Source organism: Hirundo rustica, chromosome 9 (genome assembly GCF_015227805.2).
Source record: "Hirundo rustica isolate bHirRus1 chromosome 9, bHirRus1.pri.v3, whole genome shotgun sequence".
Taxonomy (NCBI): domain Eukaryota; kingdom Metazoa; phylum Chordata; class Aves; order Passeriformes; family Hirundinidae; genus Hirundo; species Hirundo rustica.
This window is the reverse complement of record NC_053458.1, coordinates 30259493-30283890: the sequence shown is the minus strand read 5'-3', so window position 1 is coordinate 30283890 and position 24398 is coordinate 30259493. Positions and strand designations below refer to the sequence as shown.

General features: G+C 45.0%; 1 protein-coding gene across 9 annotated transcripts in view; it reads left to right on the top strand.

Annotated features, from left to right (window-relative positions):
• Positions 1-3032: 3032 nt before the first annotated feature.
• RASAL2 (RAS protein activator like 2) overlaps positions 3033-24398 on the top strand; it is a 127890-nt gene continuing 106524 nt past the window's right edge. For 6 of the 9 annotated variants that reach the window (XM_040072502.1, XM_040072500.1, XM_040072501.1 and 3 more), the window contains exon 1: positions 23694-24288. In XM_040072502.1, the coding sequence (XP_039928436.1) occupies positions 23694-24288 (595 nt within the window). Of the gene's footprint in view, positions 3216-6809; positions 6918-23693; positions 24289-24398 lie in introns of those variants that run through there. The other 3 variants (XM_040072503.1, XM_058421702.1, XM_040072504.1) reach the window with 3 other exon arrangements.

Genomic DNA, 24398 nt, shown 5'->3' with positions numbered 1-24398 from the left:
TGTGATAATCACATCACCCTGCCAGCGAACCCTATTAATATTCATGTGGCAATTGTTTTGGTTCTTGGCAGAGACGAGGGTGTTAATGTGAAGCCTGCTTTGGCTGATGGGTATTAAAGAAATGATTTATGTTTTGCACTGCAGCAGTGATTTCATTACACTTGAAGAATTAAATTCTGAATGTCTTTCGGTAGATGTGTACATAAAAATATGCAATGAGGCAGTTTGCTGGCATGTTGGACTGCACCAACCTCTCCCTCATAAGGATGAGGGCCTGTTGGTGCAAGTCCAGAGAAGGGCCATGAAAATAATCTGGAGAAGAAAAGGCTGGAGCACCTCTCCTGTGAAGAGAGGCTGGCAGAGTTGGGGTTGTACAGCCTGGAGTACAAAAGGTTCCAGGGTGATCTTACAGCACCTTCTGGTACCTAAAGGGGCTTCAAGAGAGCTGCGAGGGAATTTTTACAAAGGCATGCAGTGACAGGACAGGGGGAAATGGCTGACAGAGGGCAGGATTAGATGGGATATTGGGAAGAAATCCTTCCCTGTGAGGGTGGGCAGGCCCTGGCACAGGGTGCCCAGAGAAGCTGTGGCTGCCCCTGGATCCCTGGAAGTGTTCAATGCCAGATGGGAGCAGCCTGATCCAGTGGAAGGTGTCCCTGCCCACAGCAGAGGGTTGGAATGAGATGAGCCTTAAGGCCCCTTCCAACCCAAACCCGGCCGAGTGAAGAGGAACAAAGGTGGAGGGATTCTGCTCAGTCCAACTCTTACGTGCTAGCAAGTTTTTCCTGCTGAAATGGAAATGAAGGTTTAAAACTGCGTGCAGTTCTTCCCTAAGGAAGTGTTGCTTTTCAGGCTTGGACGGTGGAATGAGGAGAAGGAGCCCTTGGGAAAGGGCCACTGGGCTTTCACACTGCTTGCCCTGTGCTCCCCTGCCTCTCTGCAAGGGAGAAAAACCTCTGGGTTTCTCTTATGTGGAGGGTTGTTGTGAAACTTCTCCACTGTACCTGGAAAGATTCATGTGAATTCCCTGGTTTTGAGAGCAGCACTGTTTCTTTTTTGAGTCTGACCCCTTGATCTCACAGTTAACCTTAAGGGATATCAGCAATTTAACTGTACTTTAGTAAGAATTTGATTTCTTGAAGGACAAGGTGAAAAGAGGAGGGGAGAAGAATCTGCTGTATTGATTTGTTAAGAGAGTAAGAAAAAATGGGGGTCTTCGGTAGCCAGCTTTGCAAGATGGCAATAAAAGGGGTCTTTGAATAGTTACAGATCTCTCAATGTTTTAGTTTAGATGTTAAAAAGGCCTTTTATGAGATAAGTGGTCTTTGAGAGAAAGACAAATAAAATGCACATCTGAAAACACATGGCGGGGCAGCTCTTTCAGACTTGCACTTCTCATCGTCTTGGAGCTGAGGATTGCCCAGCTCCAGGCTTTCTCCTCACTCAGCCTTTGGCTTGAGAGACCACACGGAGCTCAGGCGCTATTTTATTGGTGTTATCAGTGAGGACACTGCCTGCTGAAGGCTCCAGACCAAGAACTGCTGTAACTCTGAGCGACAGGAAGAGTCTCTCGTGCTGCAAAATCTTTCCCACCCCAGGTGGTTGGGGGAAGTCCCCTTTGGACTGGCATTTCCCAAGCACTGGATTACTGTGAGCAGAAGGGCTGCTCTGTCTGTCCCAGCCAAGGTGAGGATGGTCACTGCTTGGCTGACCCTTAGGGATGGACCAAGACTCCCCTGTCCATCCTCCCTCCTCTCTCCTTCCAGGGATGCTCGGATGTGCCGGGCTTCCCTGATGGCAGCAGACGTGCAGCTTTGGGGAGCTGCTGCTGGACAGAGCGAATGGGCACGGTCTGTGTGTGTCTCCCCCTTCACACAGCGGGTGGGACACCGTGCAGAGCCACCCAGCCTGTCACAGTCTGCAGCAGGGTGTCTGTGAGCACAGCGCTGGACACGAGTGGCCGCTGCTGTCTCTCTCATGGGCTCTGCTTGCCCCTGCTCATTCCAAGTGCATGGACCTGCTGGGGCGCCGGTAGAGTGGTCAAATAAATCATCTTCTTCCCTGGGAGCATTTTGGGTCAGTGGATCTTGACCTGTCTGCTCTCTTCTCTGTCAACAGAGCTTTTTTTGCCAGCAGTGGAGCAAATGTTAGAGCCCTCTGGGTCTGGGCAAAAGGGTTTGGTGCATGCTGGTGGTGTGCTCTGTTTGCTCAGAGGTGGAGCTGCCGTGAGGTAAATGCCACAAAATGGTGGGGAAAAGCCACTGGTAGCTGAAGGAGCCTGAGGCTTTGTGTGGTGAGGTGGTGATCTCCCAGAACACAAGCAGGCTCTGCTTGCGACGCTCTTGGGGAGGATGTGTTTGACTCCTGCCAATCCCTGCACACACGCACACTCATTTCTGCCAGGCTGACTTTGTTCCTGGAGAGCTGGGGGCTGGCTTGTGGGGCAGGCTGGTAGCCAAAGCCGTGTGCTCTGACCTGGACGCAAGCTCGGCATCCCTCCATTGCTGCTGCACTGCAAGGTGCGGCTGCTGTAGCTGTTGGTACCTCTTCTGGGGGCTTGTTTCTGCGTCTGCCACCCCCTTCTTTGCCTTCTATCCCTGGAGTGACTGGAACTCTTTTCATGAACGCTTTTTGACCAGGCATTTGGAATGCTTATGGGACGCTTCGTACTGGAAATCCAGGAGAGCTCTCCAGAGGAGGAAGCAGCGTCTCCTGTTTGTCTTGAGTTACCCTGTCACAACAATGGCTTCAGAACCTGCCTAATTTAAAAGCTGGTTTTAATCTGATGGGAAGATGTTTGTGTATTTAAAATAGTTATTCCTTGCTGGAGCCACTCCCTTCTTTTGTCCTTCACCGCTGGACTTTTCGGCTTCACCCAGCTAATGCGCAGGGCTTGTTTACGGCCGAGATACTGGAGCATGCGGGAGGAAGTCGGTCCCTTTAATACTGGTCCGGTTCCAGGCTTCCTGTGCGTGTGCATGCACGCGTGTGTGTCCCTGCGTGTGTGTGCGCGCGTGTGCGCGCAGCCCTGCTCCTCCCGTCGCCGAGCAGCCTCTGCGGGAAAAGCCACGGCGCTGGCAGAGACGAGATGCAGGTGTCTTGTCTCTGCCTCTTCCACCTGGTTTGGGCCTGAGCAGGTTTGGGCACCGCGGGTTAAAATTCCAGTATGGCGAGCCTGATGAGGAAGATGCTGATGCAGGCGAAGACGTGGAGCGGTGAGTACGGGAAACATCTCGTCTGATGGGAAAGATAACTGCTCAGGAGGGTTTAGGTGCCCGGGAGGAGAAATGTGGGAGCAGGCAGAGAGCGGTTGGGTATTGCTATTGTTTTCATCTTTCGTCTCCAGTGTGGGATGGCAACCTGAAAATGCCAAGCCCTTTGTCCGTGGAGAAGGTGGTTATCCAGGTGAATGTGTGTTTAAAGTCTGTTTCTTAGCCTGCCCTGCGATTTCTGCCTCAGCTTGGCTCTGTAACAGCAGCAGTCTGTCTAATTTGGAAGTTTTGGAGGGAGTGGGGAGTTTGCAGGATACAGGCATCTCGGGATTTGATGGACAGGCTGCCCATTTAAACTGTTGTGTGAGTTATGACCGCACCAAAAGATGAAGAAAACAACACTGATGAGCTGCAGAAGAAACTCTTTTATTGCTTTGCTCCTACTCTTTTGATTTGGTGGCAAGTATCTCTCTGGATTTCAGTAAGGCGCTCTCACGTTGCGTGGTTACAGAAATTGTCATCAGCAGCGCTGGATATTTTGGATTTTAAAATATTCCAGTAGCAGCACTAGCCTATGCCTGGGGTTTTTCATTTCACAAATTTATGGTGTTTATCCAGCTCTTAATTGTGCAAATTAGTGTAATTGTGGAGTGTGATTATATGCATACCCAGTGACTGTTTTTAAGAGGCTATCTGAAATGTCAAGAATTGATTTTATTAGCCTTGTGATTTCTGGTGCAAGCACCTTTTCTCGTGCCGCTGCTCTGCGAAGCAGACATCCCAAACTGCCTCAGCAGGAAACAATTTCTGCAGTGCCCTATCAGAGGGAATGGCTGTTTAATAGGGCAGAAGGCTCTTCAATGACTCTGACTAATTAGGACTGATTAGGTGAGTTATCAGACTGAAACAGCCCTCCCGAAGCAGGATGACTTCTTTGCTCCAGGCTGGGATAGGGATAGGAGGACACAACCTGAGCCACATGCGGTAAAGTTTATCCGAGTGCCAATTTTATCAATGCGTGAGTTTTAATGCAGAGTTGCTCTTGGAAATCGGGAGTTTGGTGTGAGTTACTGGCTGCTGCCCATCTCTCCCAGGGCTGCAGCTGAGAGCGTGGAGGGTGCAGTGCAGGCACAAGCACTTCTCTCGTGTACAAGTTACAGCCTGGACGTGCCAAGCATTGTGCTGCCCTTTGCTGGGAAGGAGGTCCTGCTGGCAAATGCCATTCCCTCCTAGCCCAGACTTACTGGTCTCTCCCTGTTCACTCAGGACTTCTCAGAATCCATGACTTTCTGCCTTTAAGAAGAACGGAGATATGACTTGAAACAGAGTCATCTCCTTGATTGCATTGTGACAGATGCGGCGTGACAAATACAGGAAACCGTAGAGGAGATCTCCTTGAGCTCTCTATAAATAGCTTGAGACTTTGGGTAAATTAACCAGCCTTTACAAAAAGAAGCTGAGTGAAAATAAATGTCATAGAATCACAGAATTGTTTGGTGGGAAGGGACCTTAAAGCTTATTTCATTCCATCCTCCCTGCCATGGGCAGGGACACTTTCCTCTAGCCCAGGTTGCTCCAAGTCCCTTCCAACCTGACCTTGAGCACTTCAGGGATGGGACAGCCACAGCTTCTCTGGGCACCCTGCACCAGGGCCCCAGCACCCTCACAGGGCAGAAATTCTTCCCAATATCTGATCTGACCCTGTCCTCTGTCAGTGTGAAGCCATTTCCCCCTTGTCCTGTCACTACACGCCCTTGTCAAAAGTCCCTCTCCAGTCTCTTCTAGCCCCTTTTACTTGCTTCAGGGATATGGAGAATGGAATTGTTCTAGTTGAAATTTCACTTAAAGAAAAAGTCAGTCTGAGAATTAACACACAGAGGGATTTTTTTATAGGCAAGTCTAGCAGGCATTAAGCGACTAGAGCACACATTTACTTTGTGTACGTACCTTGTGTACATTTCTTCAGAGAAGTTTTAGTCCATCAATGTTTGAAAGCACAATTCTTTGTCAAGGGAAACACAGCCAACAGGGCAACATGTAAATAGCCTTGGCTTTGATAACTTTCAGCATGATTTCAGAACCCCTGGAGAGCTGTGTTGTTTTGGGTTTGTTTGTTTTGTTTTGTTTTTCCTTAAATCTCACTGTTTACACCGTGGGGAGGTGTGTTAAATGGGATTTTGAAATCCCTGCAGGATGTTAGGAAGCTGAGGATGCTGGGAGAGTGAGGTGAGGGGAATGTGATCCTGCAACAAGTGTACCCATTGAGGAAGCACTTGGGTAGGGTGTGTAAATACAGGCACTCATTCTGCCCCAGGGAACGCACGTGCTTGAAGCCAGTCTGGTTTCTGCGTTTGCAGGGGGTTAAGCGCTGGCACCTCAGTTCTGTAATCCCAACCTGCTGCCCGGGTCTCCCTATCAGTCCATGGATAAAAGGACCACTGCAGTTAGCAGTCAGATGGAAAAAGAAATGGCACAGGAAGGAAACGTTACATGGAAGCAGAAAGGACACTTAGGGTATTTATTTTCCAGTGTTTATGGTATGGGGAGCTGCAAAAATGCAGATCTACACCTTATTCTGTATCGTCACGTGCAATTTTGGCAGAAAGTCTGCTGCAAAACTCTTTTTTGTCTGCAAAAGATTTTGTCTTTACTAAGTAGAGGCTTTGTCTGATGACCATTCTTCTTTATTTAGTGCTTCTCATGCCATTAAAAAATAATTTCTTCCATTCTTAGTTGTTAGGGAGAGATTTACTTGAAGGAGACCTGAAAGTGATCATGGGTTTGTGTGGTCCAAATTTATGCATTTGATTAGTCACCAGCAACCTAGAGCAGCTCTCAGAGATTTCAGGATTAATGAGCTACATGAAATATCAGACTTTAAAAGGGATTTCTGAGTGGTCACTTTCGTATAAGAACAGATGTGGTCAGATACTATTTCAGCAGGATTTATATTCCACATACTTTGAGACAGTAGGCTTTTTTATGGCCCCTTTAGAATGTAATATTTTAATATAATGAAATATTTTTAGTGACTCCTATAAATGTATAAATATGTTTAAGGTTGGTTATGGTAGGGAACTCGTGAGCCCTTCATGAAGTGGTGGTGAAACTGAACATCCTCTGGTTTTGATCTTTATTTAAAACAAAAAGGTTATAAAATGTCATGGTCAAAATTGGCAAATGGCGTTTTGCCAGCCTAACAAATGCTGCTGGATTTATCTCTCCTCTCTTGAGATCCCTGCTACTTTTAAATACTCTTTAATTTGCCTGTCTGCTGGTGTACAACTGCAGAGAAAATGCAAACCTTTGTTTAGATTTGGGGTAAACTGAAAGAAGCTTGAGCCGTGCCCTAGCTGAAGAGACTTTTAATTCACCTGAAATTGGTTGTTCTTGAACATTATTGTTTGTCTCATCCAAAAATACAAACTGAGTGGAAAACTCAACACATTAAAGAAAAACAAAGCAGCAAAAACTCGTTGAGAAGGACTTAGCTAAGCAGTGTGCTTTGTTTTCTAACTGTGGCACCTTTATTTCGGCTGCATCGCCACGGCTGACGCTGCCGTATCACCTGGAGGTTCTGCAGGGTGACAGTGGCTGTGAGGAGCTGCTAAACGAACTTTCAAGCTGCCACATCAAAGCTCTCAGATAGCAGAAAAGTAACAGCTTTAATGGTTGCACCATCTTTACGTGTCTGTCTGTTGGCAGGTAAGCAATGGTAGGAACAGGGATCTTGGGTGATTTTATTTAAGCATCAGGAATCTCTTCTGTCTGAGGGTGCTGAGGGTGAGATATCAGGGTGATTTTATTTAAGCATCAGGAATCTCTTCTGTCTGAGGGTGCTGAGGGTGAGATATCAGGGTAATTTTATTTAAGCATCAGGAATCTCTTCTGTCTGAGGGTGCTGAGGGTGAGATATCAGGGACCTTTACCTTTGTGTACTGCAGCTTGGCTTTTCGGGGTGGTAACCCCTGAGCTGCCGTATCAGGGGCCGTGGCTAGGGGAGTTTCAGCAGGGATTTCATCACCTGAGTGCAGTGACATTTACGCTGCCCATTCAAGGGAAGATGTTACAGAACATAATTACTCAGAAAAGCATCTCGTTTAGTGACAGTCCTGCAGCACAGGTGCCAGAAATATTCTAAATCTGTTTTGCATTCAGCAGTGCGGTGTTCTTCTGTCATGGAGCCATCAGAACCCTGTCTGCAGAAAAGCTTTTAATATTCTTTAAAAACAAACAACTACAAAACAAGAAGGAAAAGAATCTGTATAAAAATAACATGGTATTACCCTGTATATTCATTGTTCTTATGAACCTCCTAGCCAGGCACAGAACGTTGTGTGCTATTTCCTCTGCAGACAGATAATTGCAGGAGGGAGAGGAAATTGAACCGTGTAAAGTAAAAAATCTTAGGGAGTTCGTATTTCTGTTTGCTGGGAACTTCATATGTATTTTTCTTTTAATTTTTTTAAAAAACAATGAAAACACTTTAGCCTCTAAGAAAATGTTTGATTAACAATAAATCACTTTGGCAATAAGAAGGTACCTTATATTAAAAGTAACCTTTTCCCTGTTCTTGTATGTCTGTATCTTCTCTTCAGTAATGGACTACTCTTTGTGTTGTTCCAGTCACTTTCCTAGTGGAGGTAAATCTGCAGTCACTTTCTGACATGACAAACGCTAATTATTGCTGCTGGTGTAAACACTGGAAGTATTTGTGTTCACTTGTCAGTTATAATTGTGATTAAATTTGTAATCCTGAGGCTTGTTATCAGGTAACAGCAAGAGAATTACTGTTTTGAAAATGAGGCTTCCAGTTTCAGTTTTAGTAGGGCCTGGGAGGAGATAACAAATTAGATGATAGCTTAGGTAATAGGAAGAGTGAATTTAAACTGAGTTTTGTGAATCCTGAAAGTACCTTGGGGGCTGAAAGTTATAATTACGCTAGTCAGAAAGAGTACAACCATTAATTTCCTGATTGTGTCTATAGATTTTAAGTCTTAAAAGTCCCTGTATGGAACTTTTGCCATGGCCAGGTACTTTCTGGGGCAATCACAGGCAGCAGCCTCCTTGTAGAGCTAAATTCAGCTTTTTCCTGAGTAAGTGCTTTAAATAACTATTCTTGCTAAATTGCAGCTTCCTACCTGTCAGATTTCCAGAGCTCCACATCAATCATCAAATGTGTATGGCGAGGTAATGGCAGCATTAGACCTGTCTGTGTCAGAAGCTGCTGCACTGGAATCTGTTTGCTGCTTCTTTACTTCTTCTGGAACCTCTGGAGTTAAGCTCTTGAGATGATAAGCACATGTTTCTTCCTTCTCTTCCCTTGCCCTTCCTCTCTCTGTCTTGTTTCCCCTCTTCTTTCTGGCTCTGAGTTGCTGAGCTTTAAATGCACATTTATTCATCCTTTAGTGACACACTGTGTTGTGTGTCACTACTCTCTTCTGTATTACTGCATAAATTCCACCTAATTTTCCCCTGTAGTGTGGTTTGTGGTGACTGGCTTCAGTTATTTTACAAGGAGCCCTTGCATTTAATTGTGTTGCTTTTAATAATAGGAAAAGAATGTGAGAGCAGTGATTTCCCTCCCCCCCTGCCTTTTTCTGGCTTTGGTGGGATTACCTAGAAATTGCCACCTTCTGGTTCCTTCAGAAGCTCCTTTAATATCTACGTAGTACAAAATTTAGAGGTCTTAATGATAAAAGAGCTGCAGCTTCTATTTTAATATTCTTTCATTGCCAGCTTGTTGGAATAGAATTTTTTTATGCAGTATTGAATCTATTGAACTGTAATTCATTTGATAGTCTAGAGTTGTGATTATAAGAAGGACTCTCAAAAATCGGCTGAAAGCAGAGGTGCAGGTGGATGAACTCTCCTGTTCAATTCAGTGATCAACCCCTGTAAATGGGAATTGAATGGATATGGACTATTCAGCTGTGAAAAGTGACTACAACAAGCTTGTGGGATTTAATCCATTTATTGGCTGTGTTTCGTAGTTTGTTGCATGGGAAGAGCAGAGGAGAGTAAGTGGGAAAAGTAACTGAAAGGGCCCAGTAGGGTAGAAGAATGAAGGACAGAAATAAATAACCCAACTTTTTTTTTCCCCAGTGAATGTGACAAAAATTCTGAATAAGAAATTGATGTGCAATCATCTCTGCATAAATCATGCACTATTTCTGGAAAACTTCTTACAGACTTCAAATTCCACTGCAGACTGATTCGTTAACAAAGCCGGTGGGTGTTTGTGTCCTCCCACCTTTGCTTACAGGTTCCTTTGATGAGCTGCTTGAAACTATGGAATTGTAAAACCACGAGCACCAAAGTGAGAGGTTTTAAACAGCTCAGAACAAGAAAGTGCTCCTGCAAGGTCAGCTCACAGCTAGAGCTCCTGCAGGGTACAGGAGCCCAGTGGGAGCGGCGAGTTTTGGATTTGCTGGCCTTTGCCTGCACTTCTGAGATCCAGTAAATGCTGAGTTGTTGATTCCCTCTGGACTTCACAGGCTTAGTTATCCTTCTTCTGTCAAGATGACCCTTGCAGCTTTGCAAAGTCATTCTCTGCATACCTGAATTTCCACCTGAACCACTAAGAAATGCTTAATTGGGTGTACATTCTGCCATTTAAATGTGGTTTCGTGGCTTGGCAGGAAATGTGAATTTTATTCACTTGATAACAAAAGCTGTTTAATTTAGGCACAATGAAAGTTTGCAAAGTGGTTGGGATTTGGGGGAAAAGTGTTGAGAGATCTTGTACCCTGTGTTGTGAGTACGCGGTGACTCATGGTGTTGGCTCTGGGAACAGAGCAATCCACTTCTCATCTGCTTGGGGAGCATCAGCTGTGGGTGATGGGGAACAAAGAAAATAAGAAAACAGAGAAAGAGGAGCTCATGCCTTCTGTGCATCAGAAATACAGCCTGCATGTAATCTTTAGGGATCCAGACAGGAAAGACTTGAAATGCAGGCTCAAAAGAGAGTTTGTCAAGATAACTCTTTATATCTAAAGACTGAATAAGAGTTATTTTAGGTCCCAACAACTAAATTTTTTTGAAGTGTAAAAGCGACTGTGTATTTACTGTAGGACAGTAAATATCTGTAGTATTATCAGCTCTTTTCCAGCACTTTGGTGTCAGTAATTTATTGCTCATCTGTGCGAATCTGAATCCTGAAGTTAGATGGCCGATGTGCAGCTTCCCACGGTGATGTTGCTGCATCTGGTAGATGAATTTATCATAGAATCCCAGAAGGTTTGGGTTGGAAGGACATTAAGGCTTGTTCCATCCCCCTGCCATGGGCAGGGACACCTTCCACTGTCCCAGGGTGCTCCAAGCCCCATCCAGCCTGGCCTTGGACACTTCCAGGGATCCAGGGGCAGCCACAGCTTCTCTGGGCACCCTGTGCCAGGGCCTGCCCACCCTCCCAGGGAAGAATTTCTTCCCAATATCTAATCCAGACCTGCTCTCTTTCTGCATTTAAGTTCAGTGAAGTGTCATATGATACAAGCTGAGACTTGAGACTTCTTTCTAGTTTAGTAATTAAATATTCAAACCCTTGTTATTGAAACTGTTCTCTCGGTGGTCCCAGGCTGTCTTGCCCACTTTGTGTTCTGGCTGCGGTGTTCATCTGGTGTGAGAACTTCAGAAGTGTGTTTGACAGGCCAGGTAAATGCATTAACAGTTGCACTGAAAAACCCCCCAAACCAAACCACAGTTTATTAAATTCTCAAGGTGATTTGTTAAGGCTTATCTTGAGGATTGGCTTTTTGTATTTAATTGCAGCAAATTATATTCCTTGAGGGGTTTATAGTTTAAGAAGATAAACTCAGATTTGCCTTTTTTTTTTTTTTTTTTCTTGTCTTCTACTACAGTTTATTGCAGAGTAATAATCAGTTTTCTTATGTCAGTTTTCTAGACAGTCAGGAAGGTAAAAGAAGGACTTGATATGCTTGACAGCTTTTTGGACAGGATTTTGCTTTGGTTTCGGTTGTCCCTAAACGTGTGTTTGTACAGGGAGGCGAGTTCTAGCCCCTGTTGCTGGACACCATGCCAGCTGCATGATGGTGGGACCACAGCAGCTTCTCGTGGGTCTCAAAATCGTGTGTCAGTCCTGAGCACCAGCACCTTTCTGTCTAAAGCTGTTTGTGCCTGGCAGTCTGCTTGAGATGCAGGAGGGCACAGCTGCTCCCAAGCTGTATCCGAAGGCATGGGATGGAAAGGAGACTTTTATGTGTGTTCCATCACCTTTCCTGCTTTTCCATGCCTGGTGTGAGCAGGAGAAGCACTAACTGGGTCCCCTCCTTTCCCCTGCATTGGGGTGCCAGGTGGGGAGAGGGTTGTTCTGAGCCTTGGGATCTTTTCCTTTCATCCTTCCTTCCTGTTTAACCATCCCTACCCCCAAATTCTTCTGGCTGCTGATGGTCAGAGAAGAGACTATTTTGCAGGAGGCTTGGCCAGTTAATCTTTGGTCCAGAGATGAGAAAGTGTAGGAGGAGCTTTAGTGACTCTAAGGCCTGACCTGAGTTTTCATAGTTAAACAAACCACCAGGATGCATTAGTGTGAAACAGAAGTCACTAGAATAACCCCAGTTTGGCCCAGGGCTGAATTGCAGGGCTGCTTCTCTGTAGCATTCCTGACGTTGGCATTGTCCTGCTCTGTCCTCACTTGCTGTGAAGTGAGGAGGGAACGGGAAGCGAGGACCTTGTGTTCATCTAAAGAGGTGGCGTTGGGAATGCCAAATTTGGAGGATTTCCTGGCCTTTCTTGTTTCTCTGGAAAGAATAAAACAAAACCTTAATAAGACAAAAAATAAAATCCTTGTCCGTCTGCCTCTTCCCTTGCCACTCCCCACCACTTCTGCCTTGTGCGCTGCCAGCCTGGGGTGGGATGTTTCCAGGCTCCTTTTTGAAGATATTTATAAATAAGCTGAGGTCCATAGGATTGTTTTTTCCCAAGTGATTTCTTTACTGTAAGTCATTGTATTTCTGTGTAATTGATCTATGTGTGTCAGCTTGCATCTAGGGAGGGAAGTCACAAATGAGTTGGGCCCGTGCTGTGCAAACGTGGAGAAAGGAAATAAAAAAATAGTTTGGCAATAACCCTAATAATGACAGCTGGGGACAGAAACTTACTTTAAAAAAAAAAGTGCGAGTTAAAACTAACTTGCTTTTAAACAATAAGAGCAAATGGTGTGCATAATTGTTAGGGGCTAAAATAGAGCAGGGAATAGAGGGCACAGATTTCTCTCCTCTAGTCTCAGCCTGCCCGGCAAAATTTGGCATATAAATATCCATAAATCAAGAAGGGCAAAGACACTTTAAGATGTGAGTATTTTCTAGCAAGAAGGAAAAGCATTTCAGTGACGTTCCTTCCCATGTGTTGTGGTTATGAATCCCATTATCTTGGTGCACTTCACAACAAATCGGGATTTCAGGTTTGGTGTCCTCAGGACGTTGATTTTTGTTTCCAGACACAAAAGAGGGGAAATTCTCCTTGTTTTTCACATGCTTTGGGGAAGAGAGGGAATGCATGGCTGGATGTGTGCTGCTGGCAGCAGTATCTGGTGGAAAGATACGAGCCACAGCAGGGCAGGGGGAGCAAATGCCATGTCCCATGTAAGGAGATTAAGTTGAGACTGCAGCGTGGACCGAGCAAAAATTAGAAAGGATAATGCTGCATTAATTCACTCAGGTCTAGCTTCTGTAGCACAGTGACAAAACAAAATTAGTAATAGTCTAAAAATATAACCCTTAATAGAAGAACTTTCTCCTCCTCCTTTTGCCCCGTGCTCCCTCCTCCCCTCATTTCCTGCTTGGGCACCCGAAGTTGGAAACTTAAGAGTGGGTTTTGAATAGGATTTTTCTTCCTCCTCCCATGCCTTCATCTGAAAAAATTTAAATTTTTTTTTTTTTTTTTTTTGAAAAAGCCTGTGTCTGTAGCAGTGACTCAGTGCTGCAGTGCCTATCTGCCTTGTGTCAGGCATGGGGCTGTCTGGGGGAAGCAGAGTGTGCACATACCCAAACTGTGAGACAAGCTTTGAAACTGCACCAAGTGCACTCAGAGCATCAAATGTGCCGGGTCATGCTGCGATTCCAGTCACAGCCAGAGCTCTCTTGGCTCCCAGAGGGAAAGTGGTCACGCTGCTCGAAAAGGGGAGAGAGGCCAAGCTGCACATTCATTTGGTTAATTAGGTAAACAGTAAATAGGAGAAGGCCTCTTCTGCTCAAACTCCATTGTTTTTTTCCTAAAAGTCTATATTTAGATTTGGCAAGCAGATTTATCGCAGTGATCGGCGCATTGTTTAAACAAGGTCACCGATGTGTGCGCGTGTTTATCTCTGCTTAACTGGATTGCTTATTTGAAGTAGAAATACCTCCAGAAATATTGTGCAGAGTTCTTGAAAACTTGTGTACTCGTGCCCCAGAGCACATGGTCTGTATTAGAAAATAGATGCAATTATTCACGTTTGGTTTTGCAGCTTGAAAGTCCCAAGGGATTTGTACATAAAACTGTGGAGATTTGATTACATCCTGATTTTATGTCTCACTAGTATACGAGTGTTTCGTATGTGTAAAAACCTTTTTATAAGGCAGGGATTATAACAAGCTCCTAAGTGAAGCCAGACGGGTGCTCCCCTGTCTGCTGCAATTGGAATACACATGCTCGTTAATTTAGCCTAGCTCTGGTGGTTGCTTGTGTCTTCATAAAACCCGGAGTGCCTTTGTGTTTCATATTTAGAGCAAATATTCTGGACTTTTTGGCAGGTTGGTTTGAGACTTCAAGGTACAATTTCAAAGCCAGACGTTATTGTTCACAGCAGCTCCATGCTGCTTGGTGAGGATGGAGCATGGTTTGCTAACAGTGCTAGTGTGGTTAAGGTAAAAATAGCAAATATCAGCTCATTTTCCCTTTTACCGATGAAGTAAGAAAACAGAAAAAAAAGGCATTTCAGAAATGTCAGCTGGAGAGGATTTTGCTTTAAGCAAGAGCATGCAGTACTGGGGGATTTGTTTCCTTTGTTTTTTGGTTTTTTTTTTTTCATGGTTTGTTAAACCTTTTGGTTAAGATTTCATTTTTTGCAATGAAAATAATTGCGTATGTATTTTTTTAGAAGAGACTGCTTAACAGTGGCTGCCTACTGAAAGTGCTGCTCACACAGACTCACAAATGGGACTGTGCTCAATTTGGGAAGGATTGCCCTCTGAGAGAGGCAGTGCTGGTCGTCTGATGTCCACACCTAATGAAACAAAACCTGTCATTTTGGAACCTGAAACAGAAGTGATCTCTGGTACCATACTAATGAATGAAAAGACACAAAAGAGATGAAGTGCTTGTGCACGGCTTGCTGGGGGACGGGGCTCCATGTGCAGCTGACACCAACAGCAGTCCTGAGGGTGGCCTTGGTGGCTGGGGACCCTGCAGGGATGCAATGACTTGTGCTTCATGTAAATCCTTTTTCACAGTGTCCACTTCTTTGTTTTGCCCTTCGCTGAGGAAGTGTGTGCACGTGTCACAAATTTGTTCCTTAAACAGTCTCTGAAAGAGAAATTATCTTCTTTCTTTCTCTTCCTCCCTCCTTCCTGTCCCTTCAGACTTTGAAATCCTTCTGTCTCTTTCCCTTTTAGGGAGAGACTCTTTTTGTACGTTTAACTTCCCCGGCCAGTGCTAGGACACACAGGTTCATCTCGGAGATCACGCGGTGTGTCACGAGCCATGTCCTACGCTGAACATCTTTAATCATTTAAGAGGTTCAGTCCAAGAGGGTGTGCTCCTTTCTCTCTCCATGCTGTCTTGGTGCATGCAGGTCACCTTGCTCCATCCCTTGGCTCTGTTGCCAGTGCTGGGATCTCCTCCAGGCCTGGTGCCCTGGCTGGCAGCAGGTACATCTTCATTCCAGCGCTTCAGCACTGTCCCTGACATCTGCCTTCTGCACTGATTCAAGGCTGTTCCTGACAGCCAACCTGTGGAGAGAAAACTCTGCTGGTTAGAAGCTCATCTGCATTTAAGAAATGCTTTTTTTTCTTCCCCCCACCCCCCCTTTTTTTTTTTTTTTTTTTTTTGGTCATTTCTTTTACTACTTTCTCAGTGCAGTGCCATAGCCCCTGGAATTCTGCACAGACCCTTTTTCCATGCTACTCCTAAGTGTTTTAATTTCAGACTTTTTGCATTTTGAGACGCCAGGATGTTTCATCTTCCCTCTCTGGAGTTGATTTCTCCATTTAGATGAAGGTTTAATCCTAAATTCCAGCTGTCACTGATTTGTTGTCAGTTGTCGCGCTTTTACTTGCTGATAGAAACACAACATTCCAATGGGGCTGCGAGGTGGGCGTTAGGATAGTTCTCATCCAGCTTGGGGAATTTCCCTACCTAAATTCAGAGCCTAAAAGAGTTCTGGATTTGTAAATTCTTCCTTGTGTTTTGCTGTCTAGGGACGTGACTTAGTGGTGCACTTGGCAGTTTTGGGTTCATGGGTGGATTCAGTCTGAAAGGTCGTCACAGCACACGGAGTATTTCTATTACTGGCGGTGTTTAGATGATAAATGCAAGAATTTAATTATGCATGTTGCTGAAGTTCTTTATTTATATACACTGTAGGAGTACACTCTCCAGTGATTTTGAAGAGTGCTGTCAATTAGCTGGTGGTTATCTTTTGCTGCCAGTTGGCTCTTACAGTGGGATTTCCAGTGTTTGAGAAGCTTTTAAAATGTATTGACATTTTAAAACGTATTTGCAAAACTAGTATTGTGTGAAGGGGTTGTTGATATAAAGATAGCTTATTCACTCTAAAGAAGGATAAAATAAGATAATAAATTATAAATAAAATAAGATAAATAACAGTTACAACAACAAATTTAAAAACATACAGAATGAAATGATAAACTCAGCTCCTAACATTCTTGGTGGAGAGGTTGGTAGGTCTTATTTTTGCAGCAGTCTGCAATGAGGATACGTTTCTTTCTAGTTACATAAAAATAAAGGCTGGAAAGTTTGAATAAATGCGCCTGCTATTTGGGCATAGTTACCAAGTCCATTTTTGGGATGATATTCCTTAAGTTGCTTATATGCCATAACTGTATTTCCTCCCCTAGTAGTTTAGGCTGCAGTTGGTTTGATGAACCCAGGGATCACATCTAGCAATAAAACTGTGTTTTGCTGGTAAAACCCTTGCTTTAAGATTGCATCAGTAATGGGTTTTATTCCCCACTCTCTCCACAAAAATCCTCAGCTCTTCAGTTGGGAATGAAGAGGGTTGATGGGAAGTTAATTTTGCCTGCCGAAAAACAAGGCTATTAAAAACTGAAACGAGCAGCTTGTCTATGATAATTCTGATGGTCCTAAGCCCAACCTGTAATCATGGAGAAATGGATGTCAGACTGGGCATAAGTGCTTTTTTCCTTTGTGCAGGGGAAGTTTGTATATTTATGTAAGCACATATATTTATTTGTGGAGTTGCAGAAGTTGACAGTGGGGTAGGTCAGTGCAGCTGTCCTTCTCCAGCAGCCCAGGACGCTGATCTGTGGCTCCAGAAGGTTTCCTCCCAGTCCGAGTTCCCCGCGTGTGCCGGTGGCTTCACAGCTCAGTGTTGGGGCCACGGACCTGCGGGAGCAGCTGTGTCACAGCCCGGGGCCGAGGGCTCGCCTTCCTCACAGTGATGCCTTAAGGTTTAGCTTTCATGTTTTCAGATTCTGTGCTGCCCAGGGGTGCAGCTCTGAGCCTCACATTAAGTGTCAGTGAGCTCTCTTCATAGTGTACGTACACAAAACAAATCCTTTTCCAGCTTGAGACCAAGGACAACTCCCAGGCCCCAAACCATAAGCAACGGTGGACTAAAGGGAGGAACAAGAAGGATGAGACCTCACAACCTGAAGCTGTAATTGGACAATTAAACTTCAATATGCAAATGGACCAAAACTTATAAAAATGTAAGACTTGGTGACCACCCAGCCATTTTGTGACCATTCTTAGTCCACCTTGGTTGTAGCCCTGGTCAGGCCCTGTCCTGCCCACGGTGGATCCTAAAGGCCTTTCAATAAATACCTGCTTAATTCTCTGGCTCTGTCCAATCTCTGTGTCAGGTCATGCTTCCCAAGGCACCAACAGAAATCCCTAAATCTCCAAATTTCTGAGGCGAGTGCCTCCACTCACCCCACGCAGGTCATTCTGCCATTTCACCTTGCCCTGCTGCAGAGTAGTTGCTGGCGTGTTTACCTCCAGGTGATGCATTTATTTATTTGCACCAGTGCATGTTGTGAAAATCCTTGGCTGGCTGGGGTGGCTCGCAGCTGCGTGTGGGCTCAGCCGCTGCGTGTGTCTGGCTGCCTCTTAAAATGTACGTTTTTATGGCCCTTGAAACTTGGCACGGGCTGTGTTTGGTCGTCAACAACAACAACAAAAGATTGCTAGTGAAATGAAAACCTGGCATCACGGCTCTGCGGGTTCAGTCGCGATGTATTGAAATGGGATTTTCTTGCTAACGTTTCCTGGCATCCATCCAAAGCCCAGCATCTCATAAATTTATATTGTCTCTCTCTGCTCTGCTCAGTTGACAGGGCTATAGCAGCTTCTCATGCAGATCCCAGGAACAGCGTGGAAAAATGAAACCGGGAGATTTTCACGTGGGCCGTTTGTATCAGCAGAGAAATTGTAGCGGTTTTGCCAGGGAATTAGAGGGCAGAAATCACAGAGTCACTGAATGAGTCAGGTTTGAAAGGAGCACAGCAGGGCATTTGATCCCACCTTCCTGCTCAAGCAGGGTCATCCCAGAGCACAGAGCAGAGGATTGCATCCAGACAGGTCTGGATATCTCCAAGGAGAGAGGCTCCACCACCTCTTTGGACAGTCTCTTCCAGTGTGTGGTCACTGCACAGTGAAGAAGTTCTTCCTCATATTCAGGTGGAAATTCCTGTGCATCTTGAAGAGTTTTCAGTACCTGCCTTCAGAAACTAGAGCATGGCAAAAGCAGAGCGGAGTCAGGCTGGCTTGCTGCAGCTGTAGTGACAGGTTGGGCTTGGAATCGTGGGGCAGGGGCAGCACTTACAGCCTGGCTGCACTGAAATTTAGGTGAGGAAAATCAGGGGCTTTGTGGCATTTAGATGCTCTGCTATCACCATTTTGCTTCTTCAGAGGCACTTCAGTCTCAGCATAGTGATAGTGGAAACAGCGTATCTCGATTTATGTGGGACAGGTGAGCGTGCAGCGTGGTCACTGGAGGGCTTGGCCAGCCCCAGGCTTGTGAGAGGCACGTGTGGCAGGTTTGCTCTCGGGAGCTCTGGTCCGAGCTCAGTAAGGGATCTCTGCCTTCCAGCCACGCCAACTCCGAGCCTCACTCTTCCAGTCCCTCTGCCCCAAATGCAACAATCTCTAAGGTGCTCTTTCATTCGTCCTCTGTGTAAGTTCTAAACATTAATTAACACTAAATATTAAGAGGTCGGGTAAGTCAGGTGCACTGGTCTGCCCTGAGCTGAGGAAAAGTCATATCCACCTGCAGGAAATGTTGCAGGGGGAAACAGATGCATCTTGGTGATAGGAGATGGGAAGGGGATGTTAGGTCATTAATTACTTAGCCTTGCATAAACAAAACTTAATATTTTGAAAAGTCTCTAATTTAGAGGGAAGGAAAAATCTTTCATCTTCTGTGCTATTTAACTACATGTCAAGTTGGGTCAATTGGAAAACTTGTGTTCATTCCTGCTTTGTGTATTGATTACTGCTCCACGAACTGTTTCAGTGGACGGAGCACTGGGCTAGTTTTAAATGGGAAAAGAGCTAAGGGGAGCTAGACTGATAAATCCAGGATCCCAGATCCTCTGTATTCCTTCTGGTTTCTCTGGGGAGGATACAGGGTGCAATTTGGTTTACTTTTCTACAGGTTAAAGCTCATTTGAAGGTTGTTGGGGACTTAAGCTAAGTGGTATTTGCTTAGCCTGCTCATTTTTCTCAAGTAGAAGAGAGGACCTGGTTGAAAGCAAGTGTGGTGAATAAATCTTCAGGGTTTATCATGGATGTTGGTGGTAGTGTGGCATTTTGGGGTTTTTTTCTCTCTCTTTCAACTCTCTTCTTTCCCCTTTTTCCCTCCATGTCTTGGTAAAAAAATGAGAAGATGGTAAGTTTGTTTGGTCCAAAACTAATTTAGAATGGAGCAGTTTGGTCATGGGAGATTGCAGTTCATCCTTTTTTTACAATATAAGCTATGAACTCAAATTTTACAAATTGTAGTGCCTCTACTCAAGCATTAGACAGCTTCCAGTGAGCAAGTAAGCATTAAACATTAATTTGGAACATCAGAGCCAGGTTCTCCTTCCAGCTGCTTGGCAGCGGTGCACTTGGGGTTTTCTGTGGTACTGCTTTTTTACTTTTTTAATTGGCTGGTAGTATTTATTAAACAGCATACTCTGAGAAATTGCTGAAGCTCCATGCAGCAGAGCTGGGTAGTTTTTCTGGAGAGCTGAATGGTGGAGAGCAGAATTCCCACACAGGAGGCCCTTGGCAAAGATTTATCTTCGTATTCTCGGTGTAAATATAAGGCTGCTTGTGTATATTTTTTGTGAAATGTTATAAAGTTAAGAAAAATTGTTTTCCCAATACAATCTTAAAGCTGTAATGCAGTTACATTCCAACATAGCAAATCTGCATTTTGTGCGTAAATTACTTAAATATCTAGGAGTAGTGAAATACAGTGCTGTTAAACATGTCAAATGTGATGATTAAGTGACAGGATTGTTAGGAAGAAAATAGTAATTTTCTGAAAAGCTAAATGAATGATCTGGCACAATGAACTGCAAACACTACTGAAAAAAAAGAAAGCGGCGGAAAATTTGCAAGTGGAGGATCACGTTTGTAGGCAGTTGGTATTAAAAACAAGAGTGAAAATATTTCAGATTTTCTCATCTTAATTGCCAAACTGGTTTCTTCCCCTGACATTATTTTACCTGCTGACAGCTGCGTGGGTGGCTCAGTACAGCTGAGGATCTCACATCACCGATACAGCAGCAGTCACTGCTGTAAGCTGATTTCTTTGTGATACTGAGACTCTGAAACGCTTCCCAGGATAAAGTGCTGCTCTGGAAGGATTGGACTGCAGATCAAGGAGAAAGTTCTGCCTTCTGGATTACACACATTTCTGGTGTTCTGTGGACACAAGAAATGCTGGAGCCACTTGAGACCAATTTTAACTCATTGGCATTGAATTAGTGTAGAAAAAGGGGGTTTTGAATATCATCTTTGCTGCTGATGATGTGTGTAAGGAAGGGAGAGATCAGTTTGACTCGAAGCCCAGGCTAAAATTTTTCAGTTAGCTATTTAAAGTAATTGTCTTATTGGTAGACTAAGCAAACTTGTTTATCAGTGTTTTTATGTGAATAAACATGTAAACCTTGTCTGCATTTTTAGAAGCACTTTGAGAAAGATCCTTTTACCCTCTCTAGAGTACACTGTGAAGCCTCAGCTAGGCCAAGGGTAACTTTCCTTTGATCACAAAATGTGTTCTTCTGAGCAGTGGTAACACGAAGTAAAAAGTGAAATCAGGAGTAAAAAAAAAAAAAAAAAGTAAAACGCCTTCTCAATATTATTCAAACTTAAACTAAACTGTGCCTTTGATGTTCTTGGGCTTCACGTAGAGTGCTTATTGAAGCCTTTCTCTGTATTGTTAGGTCTGTACAGAGCTGTGGTCCAACCCCTGGCCACACCAATAAAAATAGTTTTGAGTAGCAGTTAACCCATAACTGGTTTTGCACATTGCTCCACGCTGTAACTTGAGGCGTGGGTAATCTTTCTGTGTGTTCCCTTGCTGAAATGGGTGCTCTGTGTGAGTCCGTGATCAATGCAATGCCACCGGTACTTGGAAGGGGATGGAGGGGTCTTCCCCTGCAGTCAGGTGTCGACAGGACAGTGATGAAAAAGGAGGGGAGAATCCTGGTGATTATCTCTGTCCTCATGCAGAGACTGAAGTGCTGTCCTGTCCACAGCGCTGTTGTGCTAAATCCCTGCCTTGGTGCAGCTGGGGTCACGTTACCCGAGCTGAGTCGTTCCTCAGGGTACCGAGTGCAGGAAAGGGCTCTCCAAGGGCTGTTCCAAGAGCATGGGGTGTGTGGGTGCCCAGCCTGGCAGAGATCAGCAGGAGTTACAAAGCACTAGAAATCCACAGCAGGCAGCCCCAGGAGAGCTTCAGCTCCTGCTCCGTCTGTCTGCGTTTTCTGTCCTCTCCTGCCCTGCTGTGCTCCCGACCCGAAAGGAGATGTCAACGTGTTAGCGGAAACTTGTGCAAACACGGCTTGCAGAGCTGACCAGAAACCTGCCTCACATTCTCAGCTTTCCCTGCTGATTGTGGCTTGTGCCTCTGGAGTGAACCACATCGTCATCTGTCGGATTTATTTGCGCTCCTGAAGCTCCATAAAGCCTGCTTTACCAGCCTGCCTAGTTCAAAGCGTTTGGCCACAGCACTGCTGCCACATTACAGCAAAAGGCTCAGCAAGGAGTAGGAGATCCCCTTGCTGGAAGGGATGGGGGACCCAGGAACAGCAGACCCAGTTAAAACTGGGGTTCTCAGTGCTTCTGTGTCTGCCTCAGTCTTGAAAACATGGACACCCGGGTCTCTGTGCTTGGTGAAAGGGATCAAGGAGGAGAACAGCTCCCAGCAATCGATGAGAGTCAAATCAGGAGTTACTTTAAAGAACCCATGTGAGTCCTTGGGGCCAGATGGGCTGCAGCCAAAGGTGATCAGCAACTCCTGGGATCAAAAAGCAGAAGACAAAGACCAGCTACCCTTTTTCCAGTGGAGTCTGTGTCTCATTTTCACGGGAGTACCAGTATCTCTGTGTTCGCTGCTTGTGCTTCTTTGGAACTTCCTTGCTCTGGATGGGAACCGTTGCCGAGTTGTGGCATAGGTACATTTTGTCAATCCAGACTTGTGTTCTGAGCAGCGGGATGTTGACAAAGCACAAGAGGCAGCGTCATTATTTGATGCAGAAATTGCATTGCAGTGTCTGAGCTGTTTCTGTTTCTGGGGTTATTTGTTGTGACTTCTTAAACATGGTCATTTATAGGTAGTTGCTTCTGTCGTTTATAATTGAAAAGTCTAACTTGCTACTGAGTAGAGAAATTAATTTTTGATTTGAAGGAGGTTTTAGGGTATCTCCCTCTCTGTTCTAGGGAGCAGTGATACCCTTTCCCATATATACACGTAAATAAGGAAGTTTTTGTATCTGCAGCTGTCAGGAATGTACTTTGGCTGATGAATGCAGCCTAGCTTAAAGGCGGGATCCCATAGTGGGTCAGTTAAGCTTTATTGGTCTGCCAGACCAGATTATCATTTTATTTAACCAGAAGAGTAGTTTTCATTGTTACTTTATTGCCAAGGGTGTGTCAGCGTTTCCATTATAAACCCCCTATTTTCAGGGATTTGAGTAGACTTGAGATTTAAGTGTTCTGGTCTAAAACTTGGCAAGCGTGTTCTTTGTTCACCAGCGGATATTTTCTTTATGAGATTTTAGAATGGTCAGCTGTTTCTTAAATTGTAGTGAAGGCAAGAGGGGTTTTCCCTCTTGGTTAAACAGATAGGACTATTTTTTCCATCTCATTTATTGCAACTAGATTTATAAAAAAATAATTCCCTATTCTGCTGTTTAAAAAGGGAAGAAAGGGGGAGGAGAAAAAGGAGTATCTTCCTGCTGCCCTGTTCTGTTTGCCATGCCTCAAACCCTTCCCTTAGGTCTGTGTTTGGTGAAGTCCCACCCACCCTCTCAGTCCCTTCTCTCCTCCTCTTTACTTATTTCCCTTCAGTGTATTTACACTCTCACTGCGTTGAATTGCAGGGTTTGTTCTCCTTCCTCCATTCCTCCTCTTCGCTCTCCTGTCCCGTGCTCCCAGCACTTGATTCCGATGAATCTGCCTGTATTACCTTTCTCTGAAAGGCAGCTCTGAGGTACTCTTAAGTGATACAGCATACCTGCGGTAAACAGAAACTTTATACTTAACTATATATAGTAATATACTTTGCTACTTAACTGAAGAACACGTGCACGGCTCTTAGTTGAGTGCTGCAATTTTTCAACGCTTTTCTGAGACGTTGCTGCGTCTCTAGAGCAAAGTACTTTCGCTTTATTTTTTTTTTTTTTTAACCAAATCTTTAATGTAGACTGAAAAAAGTGAAGTGTGATTGGCACAGAGCAGCACTGTGGGTTTTCATTGCTGGGCTCTTTTAGTCATTTCCTGAGAGCTTGGTGCAGAAATGTGAAGCGATAGCAAGCTCAGCAAGGCTTCGTGTGCCCTTCAAAGTTGGTGTGCAACAGGTGAGAGCACGTCCTTCTTGTGGAGATGTAGGAATACCTGGTTCTGGGATCGGTGCTCAAGGCCTTCAGGAAGAACCTCTGCTGTTTTGCAGTTCACAGCCACGAACAAAGTAACTGGGGATGTAAAATGGTGAGTGAGGAACTACAGCTACGTGACTACTAAGCAACAAGGAACGTAAGCGAAGCGCCGGAATCCAAAGGGTAGAAAATGAGTGCTTTCAGAAAGCATCACAGTTTTTCTCCCAGGACCTTCAGAAGATCGTTGTCGGAACAAGATGCTGGCGCAGCTGCCTTGAAGGACTACCATTGGTACCACCGAACGAAAAGCAACAAGTTGAATAAACAGATGAGTTTTGACTCAGAGAAACCTCTTGGAACGTACAGGTGGCAAACACATCCTTGGTCTCCCTGGAGGGCAAGCAAACGAGAGGGCTCTTCCAGTTGGAAAGGGGAATGCAGCGACCCAAGTCTTGCCAAAAGTTCTGCAAGCGTGGATGCTACCAGTGCTGACCATCTCCATGAGGACCCACCTGGGACACTCTTCCCGACAAGGACTCGGCCGTTCCGGGTTCCCTTCAGCCGCTCCCTGTCCGAGCCCGTGCCGCGCGCCGGGAGCAGGAATGCCCGGCCGCTCCTGCACGCCGTGCGCTCGCTGGACGCCGAGCAGCAGGGCTACTTCATCCGGGGCATCTTCTCCTCCCTCTCAAGTGGCTTTTCAAAGATAATGAGTCGAAAAGAGGACCCTGTCAGTGAGTCCATAGCTGAAGGGAACACAGAGGACCATCAAATTTTTTTGAGTACAGGTAATGAACTCACTTTTGTTTTGTTCTACTTCTGTTTGCGTAGCAGGTGAGTGTAGCAAGACACGTGATGGTTGTTTAAGCTGTTTCATATCTTGTCTTTATTAGCATGA